Here is a 15,383-nt window from a genome sequence, read left to right on the forward strand (position 1 = left end):
CTTGAGAGGGAATCACCCCAATTTGTCCATTTTTGGGGGTAACTAAATCTTCTCAAGCAGCTTGAGCTGAGCACACACCCCATCTGCATCCAGGCATCATCAACTCTCCCCCATCTCCTGCTCTTTCCTGTCACTATTAGACACACCCACCTATGCTACAGCAAATATATAATCAAGTTTCTTCTCTCTTATGTAAATCAAAGGAGCCTTTATCAACAGTGGGTTCAGCTAAGCTCATAAGGAGGACTGGAAAACACAGGCAGAGCCCACAACCCTTTGGTGATGTGGTGCTGTAGTGATCCATCCACACCTGGCAAACAGACGTGCTTTCTCTCCAGCCTCGATGGGGAAGGGCAGACCTGAGTTTACAACTTCCTTCAGAAGCCTGCTCATATTGTGTTTCACTCAGACACCATTTCCCCTCTGGAGAGGTGAGTGAACATGGGTTAATGATTTGATTTTATTTGCTGAAGAGTGGAGCTAAGGAGGCAGTTCATTCCAGGAGGCTCAAAGAGACCCTTTCAGACCTTATCAGCTCGCTGTTGAGGGCTCCCCACACCTTGATCTGCAGGCAGACACCTCACTACTCACACAACAGTAATTGTTTTCAACACAGGAAAAAGTCAGTGCCCAGGATCCAGCTCCACCATCCATGTGAGCTTTTAACTGCAGCTATTATAGATTTTCAGGCTTCCTTCTCTGGGTGTCTAGCTCTGGCCAAAAGCAAGCATCACTGTAAAATCACAGACTTGCCACCTGGCTTCCACTTATCTGCAGGTATTAAATTCAGGACACTGCCAGCTCCATCTCCAATGGTGCCATCAGTGCCATGCAAGCAAAGGCATTCTGTCAGGAGCTGTGATGTGAGATGGTCTTTGTTCCTTGGCTGCTTGATCCATCCCCTTTCCCAGCAGCACGAGACATCACATTCAGCTTCCTGCTGTGGGTGCCAGGAAGCAGCTTAGCCCAAAGAAGCTTTCATATCAGAAAGTGAGGGATGTTCAAAGAGAACAGGTAAAACTGGATGGAGAGGGACTGAGGGCAGGAATGTGTACGCAGTGATGCCAACTCCTAATCTGCCTCGAGCAGAACCAGAAGGGATGGATGTCCAGGTGTCACTGTGAGGGATCAGCCTCAAGGAATGTGGGCACAGCTGTATTTCTGCCACTGAATAGCTGCATGGCCTTGGGAAAGCCACATGTTCAAGGCTGCCACAGTGTTAATGACTGGACTTCAAGCAAAGTGTTTAAATATGAGTGCTTGGGTGTCATATCCCAAAGCATAAAATATCCCAAAGAGCCTCTTGCTTTAGGAGAACAGAGGCTATCACAGATCCCTTGTAAAAAAGGGACACAGAAAGTCCAAGGGCACGTTCAGTAGGAAATCAATAGCAAAATTTTACAATTATTTTAAATTCAGATTTTTTTAAAATTCAGATTAACATGCCCTCTAATATCTCCTTTATCCTCTCTGTCTGGTAAATCTGCCTGTCGAGTGTCCAAAATTTTTCCCTACCGCTGTTCCAAGGAAATCCACAGAAACATGGTAAATATTTAACTTCTAAAAACTGCACCTAAAACTTAGATATTTCAGAACATCTCAAATAGCACCATGCATCTAAACTAAGCAAGAGAATCCTGCTATTAGTTGATGGATAGCAAAGAGTGACAATAGCAAATTCAGCTCTCCCCAGAGCAGACACTTAAAGCTCAATGTATTTACTCATACACAAATATCTAAGACACCCCAGGGTCAGCAGGACATGCAGAGGTGGCGGGTATGAGAAGGGATGCAGGGAAATGCTCACTCTTCTAGAAGCCAGGTGAACACCCCAGGTCATCAAAAAATGACACATTTATATGGAATCCTGCCTGAGACATCTCCTGACTGAGGTCTGGCTCTGACATAGTTAATGTAAAATCCCTTCACAGTCGAGACAATGAAGGGCACCACCAGGATACAATCCCATACCTATTTCCTATGTCAGATGGACACCACCTCTGCTGGGTGTGGAGCAGCCCTTGTAAACCATGTGCTACAACAGTTCACATGTTCACAGCTTCAGGACACAGAGTAAAGGGATAACTCATCTCAAGATGTGAGATGCAAGAAGAATCCCTTTAATTTATTTTTTTCACTTCTAGCTTGTCAAATGAAGAGACGCAATCAAACATGTTTTTAAATGAATACTGGCCTGCACTCATTAAACTCCAGCAAAGAGCACCACAAAACCACAGAACTGGTTTTATCATTGGCAGGATTGTACAAGCACAGACACGGATGACAGAAAATTACTGGACTTTTGCAGGAGGGAAAAAACAAACACACAATTTCACAAGGGCATGTGTTACTACACTATGTGGTTCCCTGGTCTGTCATTTCCTTTCAGGAAAGATATTCCCTTTCGTCCTTGCTAGTTTTGAAGATTTGTCAATGCCTAACCAGGCTCACTACTACTAGTTTTCTCCTCACCATGCTTTCTTAGCTGCTTCCAGTCACTTGAACAGTTTCTCTGTGAGTTTACAGCAAAGTTGAACGAAATTCTTTCAGCCAGAAGTAAATTTGCCCAACACCACAGTATAAGCACAGGAAAGGTTATTCATGATACCAAGCTGACGTTAGCAAATAGTTTTAATAAAATAAATAAAACAGGAAGAAAGATTACAGAAATTTCCAAGTATTTTGTTTTTTTTGAAACATTCTTCTAGGTTTTAATTTCAAAATGACATCTTTGTTTGAAAAGTGGTGCATATTTTGAAAGAGAATGAATAAACTATGTGAAAACTAAACAAAAGGTGTCATTTGCACAAGTAAAATGTTTGGATGAGTGGAAATGGTTCAGGATATTTTTCCTTGCTTAAAAGGATCTCCAGGATCACAATATTTATTTGAGGCTAACTTAAAACTCTTTCCCTTGACAGTTTTCAGTAAGGCCTCCAAACTGGCAAAGCTGTTGTTGCCAGTTCTTATTTATTTGTGAATTGCCTATCCAAGCTGTGGATTAATTAACTTTGCCAGCAGTGTAGACAGAGACAAGCTCTGCCCATACCCACCCTCAAGCTGAATCTCTGGGAGCACAGCCTGGGATTTTCAGTAGGGTCATAAACCATCTCCTGAGTATTGGGAAACTAAACCACTGAGGAACCCCAACACGTGCTCATCTGTGCTTTTCCTTTATTCATACACCACCCCTTCCTCCTACTCACCTATCCCTAGAGATGGCTAAGATCTGACTTCATTCATATCTCTTCACTTTGCATTTTATGAAAATAGCATCATCTTTCAAAGCTCAGTTAAAAACTTCTCTGTCCCATGAGGCAGATCTACTGTCTCTGCCCTGGTTGGTTGGGTTTTTTTCTTTGCCACTAGACAGGTCTGGAAAGTGTTTCTGTGATGAGTTTGGACATGCATGGCCATGACTGATATTCCAAGAAACCCAGTGTTTCTTGAACAGTTATAAAGTTCACTTTAGCCCATTGCTGGTCACATCTTGAAGCTGTCACAGCCCTTCCTGGCTGTGATGTGGATGAGATTTAGCAGCAATACAGAAATCCAGAAAAGAGGAGATGGAAAGGGGCAGTTACCACAACACCATTAGGTTTGGGCCAGCATCACAATGGTCACAGCTACCTGGGAGAGCTCGCTCTATGTTGGAAGGAGAGACATCCGAAAGGAACACGCCGTCCCCTATGACATTGGGGTCAAACACTCTGGGCTGCAGAGGAAAATGTGGCTTCTGATACCCTTGTTGAGTGGTTGGTCTTGCCTGAGTTTCATGCAGAAGCTTCTTGGGAACTGAAAGAGAGGAGCAAGAAGAGCACAGTTGTTAGAGTGAGTTATTTCAGCTGGTCAGAATGAGAATTGTCACGTCATGCTACAGGCTCAGCTGATAGTAAATTATACCATGTGCAGCCCAAACAGACACTCATTCTCCACTATGATGAATGCTTTCCAAATGCCAGCACAGAGACATTCAACAAGAGAATGCTGAAAACCATAAAGTGATTAAGATACTGTTTATTTGCAATTAGGCCTTGAAACTAGGCTAAGGATCAGATTCAGATGTTCTGTTTAAACACTCATCTCAGAAACTGAAATAGAGCTTAGGAAGCCAGGCTTTGTCCTCAGCTCTAGGCTTCAGATCACTCCAGTCAGAGCTCTCTGTCTACCATGACAGCAGGCTGAACAGGATGTCCTTTAGGAATGGGGGCTGTAGCTATAGCTGAAATCCTGCCTCTCTCCAGCCATCAAGCTGCTGGATCAAGACTAAACATCAGAAGTTTCTGTCCACACCAGATTCACAAAACCAGACTCTAGATGATGGTGTTCATGTGAAATCATAAAGCTTAAATAATCCACCACAAAAATGAATTCCTGCTGTAAGAAATCCTCCTCATCCTGTGAGATCCAAAATACACTTTTCCCCACTGAGTTTTAGGCTGTAAGATGGGAAAAGCCCATTCTCCATTCCCACCATGCTGAGGAACATGAAGACTCAGCTAATCCCTACTGCTCTCTGTTTTGTCAGCCACAGCATGAGCAGTATGCAGGTGAAATGATGGGTCAATATGTGACAGATTTTTTGATGTTACTGGTCTCTTCTTTGGATCAAAGAATGCCCTAAAAATAGGAATGCTTTCTCCTCATTACAAGGCCAGTTCTTCAGCTGTACAACCAGGTAAAGAAATCAAAGCTGGTGTAGCTACCTCAGTGTACACCCACTGAAAGTGAATCCACACTGTAAATTCACTAATTTCCCCTGTAGGGACAAAGAATGGAGTCATCCATGGAGCTGAACCAATTATCTTCCTCAGCCACAGCCAACACCTGAGGCTATTTCAGAGCAAAGTGCTTCTCCATACAAAGAGAAGAAACATATATACAGGTCATTCTCTTCAGAAAGCAGAGAAATCAAGAGATGAAAGACAAAAATAAATTACTATCTCCACAGGAGAAAGATTTATTTTTCCTGTCAGTGACTATACATTAATGCATAGCAGACAACCAAGACTTTAGTGTGCTTTAGACACAGACTGTTGAGCACTAGGCACAAGTTCAGTAGACCCACATGAGCCTCAAGAGAAAATTTTTGGGATGCTCATTTCCCCTTTCTCCAAGTCTAGCACCACCTTCCTCTCTCATTCCAAGTAGGCTGCCACCTCCCAGTGCCTCAGTTTCCCCAGGGCTCCACTTGGGATCATGCTCTCTCTCATCTCCACCCTTCACAGGGGCGTGAAGACGAGCAATTAAAAATGCAAAGCACTCTGAGATGCTTGGCAGAGGCTTGAAGGAGGACTTGGAGTGAGGGTAACTCTGGATCAGAAAGGAAATTCCTGCCTGCCCCCTGCAGCTACTCAGCTGCCAGACTGGAACAGGAGATTTAATCGCATCCATTAAATTTGCCTGCATCACCCACCACATTACTGGTGGGTGAAGTGATCTAACCACTTTGTTTACATTATGTTTGACTTGCTGTCTTTGCTGAGGCAAAGAAAATTGTAACTGGATTTGCAGACTGACCCCCTGTATTAGGCTGCCAGGACATCAGCACTGAAGTTCTTGCATTATTAGTGGAGTCATGTTAGGTCAGGAAACAGACAGAAAACCCCTCAGCTCCTGAATATCAAAGAGCTGGCACAGAGGTTTCTAGTGAAACCTGAATTGGCAACAGTTGGAAGGCGGCAAAAAAACACATCCCCTGGTAGGAACCAGACAGGAATGAGGGGGATACCTCTGCCAGGGAAATATCAGAAAGTCTGGAGAGGAGGTGAGCAGAGCAGAGATTATTCTGAAAACCACAGCCAGGGAGAACTGCAGTTCTGGGTGCCCAATTTGAGGCACCCAAAAGGATTCAGAGGGTATAGGGCTCAGCACCCTCCAAAAATAAGGAGTCCTATTGCTGTATCTCAGACTGAGAACCTGATAAACATTTAAAATACATGGGATATTTTCCTTTATACACTTTTCACTCAAACTGCATCCCAGTAAGCTGTCAATAGACATCCAATGATGAAAATTAAGCAGAAGGCTTTCCTGTTTCAGACTTACACTTCTTCATAGACATCTCCTTTACCTCTCAGCATTCATGACCATTACCAGGGCACAAGACAGGCTGGGTGGACCTGCATCTTTCTTAGAAAAAGGATACTACCCAACGCTTAAACATTTGAGTGAAGTAGGGGAAAGAAACACCATCATTTCCTAAGCACACCCAGAGAGCTGAGATATGGCTTTCCTATCTTGGCATCTGTGCCACCACCACTTGAAAGCCACCCACAGGACCAGGAGAGGAGTCAGGTAAAGCAAAACATTGCTAAATCAGTCAGCAACTGCTCAACAGCACCCCAAGGATGAGTAGAGATGGAGAAGTATTCAAGAAGAAGCATCGATAGATTCTTACTGTCCCAGCACCTTATGGAATAGGGCTGTGCTTTTATCTCTCTGGGATGGCTGAGGAAGTAAGAACATTATCAAATAGTCATTTGCTGCCTTAAAACAGAGGTGGCTGTGAGGACAGATTCCCAAAAGCAGGCATGTGCTTAACATCTTGGTTAGCACACGCTTTGGTACTTGCAAAAATTCCAAGAGGTGCTTTTCTTCACTTCAGCTTTCTTCACTTCACTAGATTCCTTTAAAGCTCTGGAAGCAGCTGAGTGCAGCACAGGGTGTCTACAGCACATAACCTTGGACTTTTTCCATTTCAAGGAATCACTTTTCTCTGTGGACACCATAAACATCTTAAGTACATTTTGCCAGGAAAGGCCTATCTTTGCAAAGAGTACTCAGAGAGATGGCACGCAGCAAGTCTGCTCTTTTTCTAGTTTATATGATGCTCAGCCGATACACAGCTTTCTTTGGATTTAGAAAGACTTTGAAATGGAAAGCCTTTCTCAAGTGTAAAATACCTCACAATTTCCAGTTAGCTCCTGTGTGGCAGCCAACTCCAGAAGAAAGATTAAACATCTGGTTCCTTTGAAATGCCCTCCTTAAATTCTCCAGAGAGGAGTGCATCTGACACAAAGCATGGCAGGAGTTGAAGCAAAGCGTCAAGGAAAGTTATTTATTATTAAAACCACCAGAAAAAAGTGCCAAGGATTTTAGTCTTATCTCAGTATTAAGCACAGAAATCCTGGCAGGGTAGGGTTGGCACTTGTCCATGCAATCGAGCAGAGAAATTAAAGCAACTCAGTCAGCAGAATGAGGGATGGATGTGGACAAGAGGGGAAGAAACAGCTTCAATCAAAGTGTTAATACACCTCAATGCTGGGAGCCCTGCACCTAAAAATGCACATGAGAAATGAGCTGGGATCATCTGGAAAAGAGGAAATGAGTTGCTCTGGGAACCTCTAGGGACTTTCAGTCTCTCAGGGGGTAGCAGTCAGCACTGAGATGTGGATGTTTATCCAAAGGATAAAATTCCACAGCAACTTGGGCTGTGCATCTGGGAAGCACAGGCAGAGGTGTAACTTTTCAGATGGCAAACCCTGCTCAGCCACTCACCCTGGGGTTCAACTCAAACACCACCACATGGATTTCATGTCAGCCAGGACTTGATCTGGAGACAAAGTGTCACCATCACTGTGACACTCCATGAAGGTACCTGCAGAAGTTTGTTCTAGGTTATAAATATGCAAGGGAGCTTTTGGATCAGCAGGTTCATTCCTCTGCCATTACAGGCTTTCAAGTCTTTACATAATCCCTCTGTGTCTGCTCTAAAAGCAATCCCAGCTCCCATGCTCATCTGTCTGAATCAACACCATGCTAGCAATAATTTATACCAGTTACCAACCCAAGACCTGCATTACCCATTTGCAATGGATTAATGGCACCAATCTCACAACAAAGCCTCTCTTCCACTGCTTGGCAGGCTCCCCCCACTGCAGAAACAGAGGTGAAAGAAAATCAAAGCCAGAGTGTGCCCTCATGAGCAGAGCAGATCCATTAGAGTCAGTAGGAGCAGGAAGCAGGACAGTGTGAAAAGGCACATGCTGGTGCTGCTGACAGTATCCTTATTTGTACTTGATGGAGACGCCTTCTGGTGGAATTTTCACACAAGCAGTTTCTTGTGTGGCCAGAAAACCCAGGCTTATGAAAAGAAAAAGTTACTGTGTCTACAAGCAGCAACATTCTGAATTGCAGTGCTAAGAGATGGAAAAGGCCAGTCAATACCCCGCCTCTGTTCATTAAGGGCAGAGAATCTCAGACTGGCTTGGGTTGGGAGGGACTTTAAAGATTATCTTGTTCCAACTCCCCTGCCATGAGCAGGGACATTTCCACCAGACCAGGTTGCTCCAAGCCCCATCCAGCCTGGCCTTGGACACTTCCAGGGCTGAATCATCACTGGGCAACCTGTGCCAGGGCCTCACCTCCCTCAGAGTCAAGAATTTCTTCCTAATATCCAATCTAAACCTACTCTTTTCCAGTTTAAGCCATTCCTCCTTGGCCTGTCATTACATGTCCCTATTCCTCCTCAGGTTTCTTGTAGGCCCTTTTCAGGTATGAAAAGACCATAACGAGATAATTTACTGTGTTTCCTATGTTGATCTCTCTGGTTTTAAACACTCCAGTCCTGGGGGTTCAACCAATTGCCACAATATATTATTTTCACAGGAATATTGCTTTTTCTCTGTAATTATTTTCCAACATTGCTGCGTGTTTCAATTTAAGCACATTTATTATTCCCCTAATCAAAACATTTGATGCTATAGCTCCCATATTTTATATATGGGGAATCGGCTCAGGGACACAGTTTTGAAAGTGTTTAAATATCAAAATGATTTGTCCAATTTCACAGAGGGAGTCTGTACCAAAGAAAGGAAACAAGCTCAGCCTTGCACTCAAACCATTCCCTCTCTTTGCTAATTTGATCATTTGGTGTTTTCTGATGCTTGCTCTGTCCTACACATGCTGAAAGACTTCCACTCCCAGGAAGCAATTATGCCTTGACCTTCATCTTCACTGATAATACACATCAGTCAACTGAAGGGGATCAATAAAAGTTCAGTTTTAAAAACATACAGACAAGGGGCTTGTCATTCTCCAGTCCTCTGCTCTATATTCTCCTGTGCATTTCCAGCCCATAAAGTTTGATCCCAAAGCTCAGCACGATTAAAGCAGGATCTTCAGCAAATACTCCTGAGCATGCTTGAAGCAGAGTGTAATTGAACAAAAACACGACTCCCTCACCAAGGAAAATTACAACCAAGCCTTTTATCTGGGCAGGTTGGGGCCAGGAACTGTTGGTGCTCAACATATTTTTAAAATAATAATAATAATAATAATAATAATAATAATAATAATAATAATAATAATAAAATCATCCTGTGAGTAAACACCCAGTATAAACTCCTGCATATTTTTAGAGGTAGCATCTCCAGAAGATTCTTGTTTGAGACATGAAAATGCACAGCATTCAGCCTGAAATAGGATTATTCATAATTCTAAGTTGTTATAATAAAGCAACTTGGCTTGTATATGGCCCTCTTGTATACAGCTCTCTCAAACAGCAGAAGTAAAGTGGGGTTTGTGCAATAAAACCTAAGTTCACTAAGCAGACAGTCAACAATACCTATTAAAATAATGGATTTTGGCTGTGCCAGACCACAAAATATCACAGTACAGCCAGAGAAAAAGAAGGAAAAAATTCCATACAAAAGAAGACTCTGCACCTGGTGACAACAGTAGCTGTGTAGCTGGAAACATGGGGGTGGAAGATGATAATTTCATTAACAAAAGTAAATTGAGGCACACCCTACCCCCTTGGCCTTAACCCAAGGGTCTCAGACATGGCCAAGGAACAAGTTGAAACCTTTTCCAGCTATCCATGCCCCATCTAGCTCAGGGCCACACATAGAAAGAGGTTTTGCCTCTTCTCATGATCACATGTGTTGTGTCAGATAGCCAAAGCCTATCTTCAAGTCCTGCCCTGCCACCAGACATTCTGACAGGGGGGATTTCTGGTCAGATAGGAGTATAATCACCTCATGAGAGGAGATCATAAGATGTTACAGCTCTCAAATGTCTCCATGAGCCTTGGAAAAGGCTGAGTACATTTGACATCAGCTCTGTACCTTGGCTGCAAAGGCATGTCATACCATCATATATCTTATTTAGACTGAAGATACAATACCATTTAAACAGGAAATATAAATTGTCCCGGGAGACAACAGGAGACAACTGGAGACATGAAGGGACTTTCTGCAACAGACCATAAGTCCGAAAGTTGGGATTTGACCAACAAACTGCCATGAAAAACCTTCACTTTCAAAAAAACAAATACCAGATCAGAGATTTAAAAAATGCAAGTGGTCCAGACCTCAGCTTCCATTTCCTTCAGTTATTTTGAGAAAAGCATTTTTCACCCAATGTGGATATAGGCTGCAATCCTGAAACCGAATGCAAAGCCCAAGAGCAAGAGGGAGTTCCTCAGCCTGCTGCAGGCGTGTTTTCCATCCGTGCTGTTCCAAACCACCAATAACAAGGAAGTGACTCATGCCAATTACAGTAAGGCCACTTCCAAGCACCATGCAGAAAGCAAGCAAAACTGTCTGGGAAAAGAGCCCTGTCACAACCAAAGCCACCTACACCTCCCAAAGCCCACAGCCTGCACCAGGACCCTCCCCCCAGGCTCTGCCCAAAGCAGGAATCTGTTCTGCTGGAGATTTGGGGGTGGTGGGAAGTGGTACAAGCTGGGATGTCTGACACAACCCATAAAAACTTTCAGATCATTCTGCCAAGACTCCTCCTGAGACAGCCCAGATGCTCTGTCTTTTGCTGTATCTCCTGGCAGCAGCTGACTACAGAAGTGTTGTGCAATAGGAATATAAATATTGTACAGACAACCCTTTCTCTTGTTTGGCCTCCACAGAAAAGGACATGCTAATCCTTTCCTCATGCAGCTGCAATCAGAGAAGTGATTTCAGAAGTGGAAGCAATTCCAGTCCAGAAACAAAGCCCATGGAACACAAATTAGCTCAGTCTCACCGTTCCTCCCAGTGAAATCTCTCACAGGTAAAAGGCCCAGTGATGTGAGAGGCTTTGGGAGATGAAGGAGATTTAGGGAATACTGCACCTCCAACTGACACTCCACGGGAGGAGACAAACAGGAGCACCATTCCCTCCTAGGCTCTCCTCCTCCTGCACACTGCAACAAAACACTTTTCCCTGACTCCTCTGATTCCCGCCTGCCCAGAAATGCAATAACCTCATTAGAAGATTCAATTCACCTAATCTGGGAACTCAAGCCGTGCTTGCCCTGTAGGTACCTAAGGAACAAGTCCTCCTTAAATAAGCTATGTTCCTAAGCTGCCTGTATCACCAACAGTGAAAGGTGGGTGCCTTTAAAAGCCTCCAGGGAAGATTCTGTCTACTTAAATTTAGGAGCCTAATTAGGGATAGTTAATGAATCATAATGTTACCTTTGGATTTATTCTCCTGGGTGTATCTGAGTTTAAATCTTATGAACTGCCTCACATCTTTTAGTCAGATATTTTTCTGCTATCTTGAACTTTCCAAATCTGAATTTGAAGCTATAAACACCTTAATTTCTATCCAGTGATGCATGTGCTCGATCTATCCACAGGCAGTTTTCCTACTGCTTTCATAGCCATGAAAGTCAGTTGTTCTTCTTTCATCATCTGAAATGTAATAACAGAATATGAAGCATCTATTGCCAGCAACTCATAAATCTCCTGCTTGATGTGGCTTTTGGTCTCCAAAGGGCACAGGGGAAAGCATCGCATGCACCAGTCTGCTCCCTGCATGTTCTGTTTGGAAAGAAAAATGGATCAAAAGGAAGAAAGCCTTGCAAGAGATACCTTCAGATACAAAGAGTTACTTTCATCTGGTAAATTTCTGCCTGCTCCCAAAACCAGGAGAGTTCTGCACTTTCACAAGGCTTCTTGAGGAGGATGAGACTCAAGCTGATTCTTGTCCAAATCCCACCATACTCAGCTACATCCCACCATGGGACCTTTGCCACCTGTAGGTGTAGGACCTTGCTGGTACATGGCTGCATCTCATCTCCACCAGGCCCAGAAAATTCAGATTAACAAGGAAGACAGGCTCATTCTCTCAGTCTTCCCTCCTTCCCCTCATTGGCTGCATTTGTCACATACCTTCACAGGTACTTTGCAAACCAGCCCTGGCTCTTTCTTAGGCATTTAAGGAACACTTGCTTGTTGGTTTCTTCAGAGAGACTTATTGCAAATTGGAATTTTATGCAATGCTCTGAATATATCCACTCCACTTTGGATCAAAGTAGAGTTCCACTAATTTTCAGCCTTCTACACAACTCCTATTCCTTCTCATCACCTTCACTCACTTTAGTCAACCATTTAACACTGCAAGACTTTAGCTCGGTTGGTCCAAGCCTGGTGCTAGAAAAGCCGAGGCTGTGCCATTCACTTAAGAGCTGGACTTGGTGATCCTTGTGGGTCCCTTCCAACCCAGGGCATTGATATTGCTCTTACAATACAGAACTGTTCCGACATTTAGGCTATAGGGCTTGGCAGAAATTCTTTTGTGCCGCTTATCTATTTTTCAGGAAAGGATGTGGCACAATATGTGGCCCCCAGGAGGACGCTGACTGAGCAGTGAGTATTGTGTGCTCAAGTGCGGCTGATCCAGAGTCAGGGCATTGCTCATGCGAGGAATTGCTCACCAGAAAGGGAAAGTCTCCCTGCTCAGGATGCCAGCACCTACCCAAGGGGTTCCAGCCCTGAAAGTTATCAGGAATCAGCTGAGTCACAGCAACCAATTCTGTAAACCTGGGCCAAAAGATACTCCCTTAAATTTCAGTGAAAGGTATATACAAACACTGTCAGGGAAAGTGGCCCTTGGGGATCTCCATGACTGTGTACCCAAAGTGTTTGGGTGAGCATTATCTATCACTGTGAGACACTCAAATGAGAGCTGGGGGAGGATAGCCAAGATAAAATAGGTAGAAAGGGATGGAGTAAATGGCCAGGGGTCCTGAAACCTCTAGAGCTGATGGGAAGCCATGCCAGCCTCCCCCAAACACAGGACAGGAATGGCAGGGAAGCAGAAGCCCAGGCAGGAAAGGAAGTTACCAGGGAAAATAACAGCTACGCTGCACTGCCCAAATATTTCAATAAAGAGTAAGATGCCTCATGCTTCAGCATCTGAGCCAACAACTAGCCTGATATGATCCAATCATTTTATTCCAAGAGTTAGGAATATAATTTGTCCTCCAAGACTACTGACCAAGATACATATTTAGGGGATTTTCTGTGTCTATCTCTGAAGCAACATCACCCACCCTGTAGTCTGACCACTGATGACCTCTGAGACATCAGAAGAGCAATCCAGAAAAAAAATTAATTCAAAGAGAAACCACAACCAGCATTTCTCTGGATGTTTCCCCATGTTTTGTCTCAATGTCTGCTGGCAGGCACAGCTTGGAGATTCTTCCCATCTGCTCTCCTTGCCTAATTAAAGTGTTTGTAATTACAGCAGCAAAACTATGCTCTGTACAAAAATATTTTCTTTTTATCCAAGTGCTACTTATCCAAAAGTGTGTGCTAGTTCTTTATCAGTTCATCTGCTTTTCTTCCCTGCAATCAAACATCAGAGAACTAGGCAAGGGGCTAGAAGTTTTTTCCCAAAAAGATAGAAGTGTCTTGATAGCAGAAGATGAGGAATGTCATCAGAAAGCAGCTGGTAACCTCTGCTATTAAAGGCAGTGACTTTTTCTGGTCACATGTTTCACTTAATGTGGCAATTCCCAGGGTCTCATGAGATGCCTAAACTTGAAACCCTGCACAGGGAAAGGTTGCCTCAATTGCATTGGAATAAAGATTAGGAGTGAACAAAACTGTGTAAGGCAGCTACAGTGCTAAATGCCCTTCAATTATACACAGATGAATGCAGATCAGTATTTACTGAACAAAAACACAGTTTAGTTTGAGACCCAAAACTCAGTGTGGGGATCACTGGCTCCTCAGTGGTTCAGCACTTGGCTTACAGAAGCCAGGCTACACTAACAAACCTGAAATCCAAGGATCTGTGAACAAAGTGGCAAAACTGTTTTCAATATAAATCCTTCCATTCACATGGTCATAACCTGTGAGACATCCTCCTTTGGGGCTGAGATTTCCTGAGCACACTGGAAAGTTTGAGGAAAAACCCTATAGATGTTTTTTAATTATGAGTATTAAACCTCCCCTGTTTTTTCAAAGAAGTACATTTACAGGCAGAACCTCTTTAACACACAGCATCAGCTTTAAATAATCTGGCTTGGAGACTGTGAAAAGTTCTTTGCATGGTTTATGTATTTTACTTTATTTATTTTTCTGGTAGAAAAACACGTAGCGTGCATCATCTTGCTCCCATGCATGCCCTAAGGGAGCAGTAAGGACTGCAAGCCCAAATCTTACTACAATTGCTACTGTGAGTAACTGCCAGTTTTGTGAAACAGCAAATTACAGTCACTTTCCTGACGCCACATAAAAGCAGATACACACCATGGAAAACAATGCCAGGGTTTTGTTATAGCCCAGTGAGGATGTTCCTGAGCACCTACCCCACGCTCTTATGCAACTTGCCCTGCAGCTACAGTCTGGGAGCACTGGGAAGAAACTGTGGGAATACTCAGTGCTGGATTCTTGTGGCAGTTTTCCAGCATTTAAGAGTGATTTTTTTTTTTTTTAAGAGAATACAAGGATTTTTAAAGCTAAGTGTTTGCTTCTATTTGGCTTCATGAAATGTTCAGCAGGGGCACCAGCCTGCTCTTTTCCACTCTCCACACATGTTATTAAGATTCATTTATGTGAATGTCTCAAATGATACCTGGATTCATGCCACCTAATCGAAGGCACTTTACTGGGATGGGAGGTGGTTAATTTGTCCTTGCATCAGTTATACAGATAAGCTGATTAGTCCCTCGGTTTAACCCCTTCAGTTAAATACCTGCATTAGTGCACATAAATCTTTGCAAGACTGAGCTGCAAGCTTGCACATTATGTATGGATATACATTCAGGTGTAGGACATTGCTGGGCAAAAAAGCTTCTCTCATTTATTCCAAAGTTAACAGAGGTAAACAATCCTACAGAAATTATTCCAGGACTACTTGGGGCTCCCTTGAGACCACTCTAACAGGCTGGCAGGTCTCTGAAGACCCTGACTACTTCAATACTTGATTCACCAGGTTGCCACCCCAGCCAAGCCCCGGAGGATCATTCTGGGAAGGTCAGCAATGCTCTTCTTCTGGTGGCCTTTGCTAAGCACAGCCCAGTTTCTGCCTGTTTGGGTAGCAAGGCTGATCCCCTGGCATTGCTCCCCTTTCAAAATTGCTGAATTCAATCAGTTAAAAGGTGTAAATGGAGACACATCTTATCCTGCCATGTGTTTGAAAGTGTTTCT

General features: G+C 43.5%; 1 protein-coding gene and 1 long non-coding RNA gene across 2 annotated transcripts in view; one reads left to right on the top strand and one right to left on the bottom strand.

Moving 5' to 3' along the window:
- The window catches only part of LOC136358731 (uncharacterized), a 152,982-nt gene that overhangs the window by 77,231 nt on the left and 60,368 nt on the right, over positions 1 to 15,383 (top strand). The window lies entirely within an intron of this gene.
- Positions 1 to 15,383, bottom strand: part of EVA1A (eva-1 homolog A, regulator of programmed cell death) — a 205,045-nt gene that overhangs the window by 8,529 nt on the left and 181,133 nt on the right. Inside the window, exon 6 of the mRNA XM_066314697.1 lies at positions 3,631 to 3,795. Within this exon, the coding sequence (XP_066170794.1) occupies positions 3,631 to 3,795 (165 nt within the window). The remainder of the gene's footprint in view (positions 1 to 3,630; positions 3,796 to 15,383) is intronic.

Source organism: Sylvia atricapilla, chromosome 3 (assembly GCF_009819655.1).
Source record: "Sylvia atricapilla isolate bSylAtr1 chromosome 3, bSylAtr1.pri, whole genome shotgun sequence".
NCBI classification, from domain to species: Eukaryota; Metazoa; Chordata; class Aves; order Passeriformes; family Sylviidae; genus Sylvia; species Sylvia atricapilla.